This window comes from Argentina silus (assembly GCF_951799395.1).
Source record: "Argentina silus genome assembly, chromosome: 1".
NCBI lineage: Eukaryota > Metazoa > Chordata > Actinopteri > Argentiniformes > Argentinidae > Argentina > Argentina silus.
The window spans coordinates 1,170,670-1,175,669 of record NC_139655.1 but is presented as its reverse complement, the minus strand read 5'-3'; the positions used below and the strand labels follow the sequence as shown (position 1 = coordinate 1,175,669).

The following is a 5,000-nucleotide window of genomic DNA, read 5'->3' as shown; positions in this document are numbered from 1 at the left end:
CAGCCATCTTCACTAGAGAGAGAGCAGAGCCAGGACAGTTGATACTGGCATATCTTGCATATCTTGTCATAATAATAACAATAATAATAATAATAATAATAATAATAATAATAATAATAATAATAATAATAATAATAATAAATAATAATAACAATACGTATTCCCCCTTCCCCTCCCTCCCTTTCTCCCTCTACCCCCCCCCCCCCCCCCCCCCCACACACACACACACACCTGCCCCCCTAGGTGGACATAGACATCAAGCTGCGCTCCTGTAAGGGCTCATGCAAGGGCTACGTGGAGTTCTCCGTGGACAAGGAGAGCTACGTGGCTCTGGACAAGCAGATGGACCAGGTGGAGGCCCAGGCGACGCAGAGCGTCACGGTCAGCTCCATGAGCATCATGAAGAGCCGCCAGCTCAAAGACGTGGTGGTGGACAGCCACTTCAAGGCCAGCAGCCTGGGCGGAGCAGCGGAGCAGGAGAAGCAGATCTACTTCCCTGACATCAAGACTGTCGAGCTGACACTCGAGGCTGCGGGCTCCAGCGCATCGTCAGCGGCGACCGTCAGTAAGGTCCCAGGTACAGGTCTCTCCTCCTCTTCTTCGTCTTCCTCTTCATCTTCGCCAGGGTCGAGGGACGGGAGTGGGGGCTCCATCACCACGCTGAACAAGGGGGACGGGGTCGGGGGCGTCCTCGGAGGCGAGGACTTCTTCATGGGAGGAGGAGGAGGAGGAGGAGGAGGAGGAGGAGGAAGGGGTCAGGGAGAGTTCACCACCACAACTGTGAGCTGCACCAAAACAGTGAGGAAGATCACGGTCCACACCAAGGATGGACCAGAAGAGAGGTACGAGGAGGTGGTGTCTGGTGGACCAGGGTGTGGGACAGGGACGGGGACAGGCATCAGTGGTGATGGGTTGAAAGGCTTCTTCCCCTTCTCCTCCTCCTCCTCCTCTTCCTCCTCCTCCTCTTCCTCCTCCTCCTCAAAGTCACTGAGCAGCACCAGCGGCAGCAAGGGAGGCAGCCTCTCCGATTCGTTCGGCTCTGATCCGTTCGGGTTCGACCTCGGAGGGTTCATACGCGGGAAAACGGATGACGACGTTCCCGATTTCCAAGCGCGGAGCGTCAAGAGCGTGCGGACCGAGAGGCAGGCGGATTATGTGGGAAAAGGTACATCAGACCTGGAGTGACCGGCCAGCATGCCCTAGCTAGAAACCTATTGAGCCTTAGCTAGCCGCTAGCTACTAGCCTTGGGTTACAGAAGTGAACCATTACAATTTACTGTCGTAGAATATATATTGTAGTTTGATTGTACACACGACAAAGCAATATGTTAAGATCTCCCCTAATTAAATTCCTGTGTCAAATTATGCTTGTGATTATAGCTGACTCATAGTATATGGTTGTGAAGAAAATACTTTTCAGGAGGGCAGAAGTTGATGAAAGTTACGAAACACTTGTATACAATTCCTATTCATGAAAGGATTCAAGACATTTCAGCTGTATTGGTTTTAGACAAATGCAGAGGGTATGGTGTTGAGGTATAATGCAGAGGGTATGGTGTTGAGGTATAATGCAGAGGGTATGGTGTTGAGGTATAATGCAGAGGGTATGGTGTTGAGGTATAATGCAGAGGGTATGGTGTTGAGGTATAATGCAGAAGGATGGTGTTGAGGTATAATGCAGAAGGATGGTGTTGAGGTATAGGCTATTCTGAACTGGGTTGAGGAGGTGGGGCGTTACTGTAACTGTTGCCATGTTGTCAGCGAAAGCTCCAAAAGACACGTGGCGTTCTAGTTCCAAATTAGAATGTTACTGTCCTGGAGTGTTTGTCTCGGCAACATGGTGACAGGTTGGCCAACCTCAGTAGTGTCTACGTATGGAGGATGCTGTATTTCAGATCTCTCTCTCCTGCCCCCCCCCCCCCCCCACCCCCGACCACCCACCACCCACCTTTCCTAACCCGCGGCCCCCCCGCCTGTCCGTCTTGTTCCAGATTGCGTTGATATCCAGCAGAAGCACCTCACAGGGGAACAGTGGCCTGTTCAAAGTCAGGCCTGGGGGGGCCGGCTCTGCGGAGGTAGTGGAGGTCTACTGCGACCAGGGGGGGCTCCTGGGGGGCTGGCTCCTAGTGCAGCAAAGAGAGGACGGGGGGGTCAGCTTCAACCGCTCCTGGGCGGACTACCAGAGGGGGTTCGGGGGGGTGAACACCCAGGGCAGGGGGGAGGTGTGGCTGGGAAACAAACACCTCCACCTCCTCACCGGACAGGAGAGCATGATGAGGGTGGAGCTAGAGGACTGGGAGGGCGGGGTGGCCAGTGCAGAGTACACCGTCAGGGTGGGGTCCGAGGGAGAGGGGTACCCCTTACACGTGTCCGCCTACACGGGGGACGCCGGGGACGCTCTGGTCAAAGGAGCGGCCTCTAGTCTGGGCTCCTTCCTCTCCCACGCGGGGATGAAGTTTAGCACCTACGACAGGGACAACGACCGCTGGGAGGAGAACTGCGCAGAGATGTACGGGGGCGGCTGGTGGTACAACAACTGCCAGTCTGCCAACCTGAATGGGGTGTACTACCGGGGGGGGCAGTACGACGCAGGCAGCGTGGCGCCCTACGAGATAGAGAACGGGATAGTGTGGCTCACGTACAAACCTGCTGACTACAGTCTCAAGACTGTCCGCATTAAGATCAGACGCCTGGCCATGATGTAGGAGAGAGAGAGAGAGAGAGAGAGAGAGAGAGAGAGAGAGAGAGAGAGAGAGAGGGAGGGAGAGAGGGAGAGAGAGAGAGAGAGAGAGAGAGTAGGAGGAGGGTGGGGGTATATTTTGGATCCAGGGAGGGAGGGAGGCAGGATGTGGAGGAGAAAGAGGAGGTTGTGGGATGGAGAGATAGGGGAGAAATGGAATGACGGCAGAAAGGAGAGAGGGAAGGAGGGAGGGAGGGAGGGAGGGAGGGAGGGAGAGGCTAAGAGAGAGACCTTGCTCACTGTTGACTGTCAGTAAATCATTCTATGTGACTGTGTTTTATCACTCTGTCCATCATGTTAATGCCCTGGAAGTCTAAATGTTCTTGATGTCAGTGACCTCAATGTCGAAATGTTCTTGATGTCAGTGACCTCAATGTCTAAATGTTCTTGTACAAACAAACAACCAAGTCACCTCCAACCAAGCAGCTTTACAATAAACACATGTGTTCACTTCACTTTATGTCTTATGGTGCTGTTTTTATGAAAACATTGCTTGTGTTTAAACTACGATAGTTGTGAAGTTCAAACGTAGTAAAACATATATTATAGAAAGCCTTTAGTGCTACATTAAAGGGGCAATCTGGAATTGGTACATCTGTTTTTAGGCTTAAATGAATGATATTCAGCCATTTATTCTTAAAGAATATATCTTATAAATGCCTCATGAGCTCAGTTCAACTGTCTTACCAACATATCTGTTTGTTTTAGCCATTGTTTGGAAACAATGTTATTATAAACAAACATTCTATAGCATCAAAATGGGAAAATGGGAAAACTATGATTTTGATCTCATGGATGGTCAGTCCTTGCATTACATTTACATTACATAACATTTCTCCAGTCAAATCCCTCAGCTGTTGACTAAAAAAGTAGCGGGGAGCCCACTTCATCATTATTTGAATCCCAGATTGCCCCTTTAAAGATCGAAAACATTTAAGGCGACATTATGGAAAATGTTGCCACTGGGGGTGCTCCTGAGCCAAAATGGGTCCCCTAAATAGTGCGAAATAATGTCTGGAAATGACCTTGTCAGATAGGAAGGCACACCTCCAAATGTTTGTGAGCATCAGCTTCTTATGCCAAAGACTGTCAGTCACACTGAGGATTGTCTGGTTTAAGAGAACACTGAGGATTGTCTGGTTTAACGAGACAAGTCATTGATTGATGTTATATCATATCAAATCAAATCAAACGTTATTGGTCACGTACACCACATCTACACCCCATCTACACCACATCTACACCACATCTACACCACATCGCATACAGCCGTAAGTGATATAGTGAAATGTTTTATGAATCTAGCACTTCCTACAACACCAGTAAAAATTTAATTTAAATTAAAAAATCAACAATACAATATAATAACAGGTCGGGTGTGTTTGAGGACCAACACCGTTGTAACAAGTAGCATTAAGAGAGGCCTAAGACATATCTTTCTGACATTGTGCAAACAACTAACTCTATATTGATTATTGCCACACAATTATTGCTTATGTTTGCATTATCTTGTAAACCCACTGTCTGCAAGTGATTGAATTGGGGCCTAAACGCAGTCACGGTGGACTGGTAACATGATATTGGAATGCTTACACAGCAATCAGGTAATGATAATCAGATAAAGGACAAGATGAAGCACACAGGCGCTCCTGTTTGTTCCCTAGGAAGCCACAGTGGACATTATTCTGCGTTCATTTGCTCCTAGGAACACGTCCGTTTCAGAGGAGTAGTTGAATGCACCATTAGCTGAAACATCACTGAACTCTCGAGAACATTATATATACAGTGCCTTCAGAATGTATTCAGACCCCTTCACTTTTTCCACATTTTGTTGTGTTATAGACTTTTATAGATTTAAGATGGATTAAATTTAAAGAATTTGCCATCAATCCACACACAATACCCCAGAATGACAAAGCGAAAACACGTTTTTAGAAATTTCAGTAAATTTATTACAATTGAAATACAGAAATACCTCATATATATAAGTATTCCGACCCTTTGTCTCTTAAAATGAGCTAAAATGCAAAAATGTCATCAACAAATCACTCGATACGTTGAACTGAGTCCATCTTAATGCAAGGATAATAGTTAATTTTGGAATTCTTTGTTTGTTGTTTTTATAGGGTCTCTGATTTGCATAGGAATCAATTACACAATGTGTTGATTAGGATGCCACTACCAGGTCAGTAAATTTCATAATTTTCTCTTGATCCTGACAAACTCCCTGCCAGTGACAAACATACCCATAACCTGATGC

At 47.5% G+C, this 5,000-nt stretch overlaps 1 protein-coding gene across 1 annotated transcript in view; it reads left to right on the top strand.

The window, feature by feature from the left end:
* Nucleotides 1-5,000, top strand: part of fga (fibrinogen alpha chain) — a gene marked incomplete at both ends in the record, with an annotated part of 11,902 nt that overhangs the window by 3,356 nt on the left and 3,546 nt on the right. Inside the window, 3 exon segments of the mRNA XM_083681476.1 lie at nucleotides 244-1,165; nucleotides 1,992-2,028; nucleotides 2,030-2,701. Coding sequence (XP_083537602.1) covers nucleotides 244-1,165; nucleotides 1,992-2,028; nucleotides 2,030-2,701 — 1,631 coding nt within the window.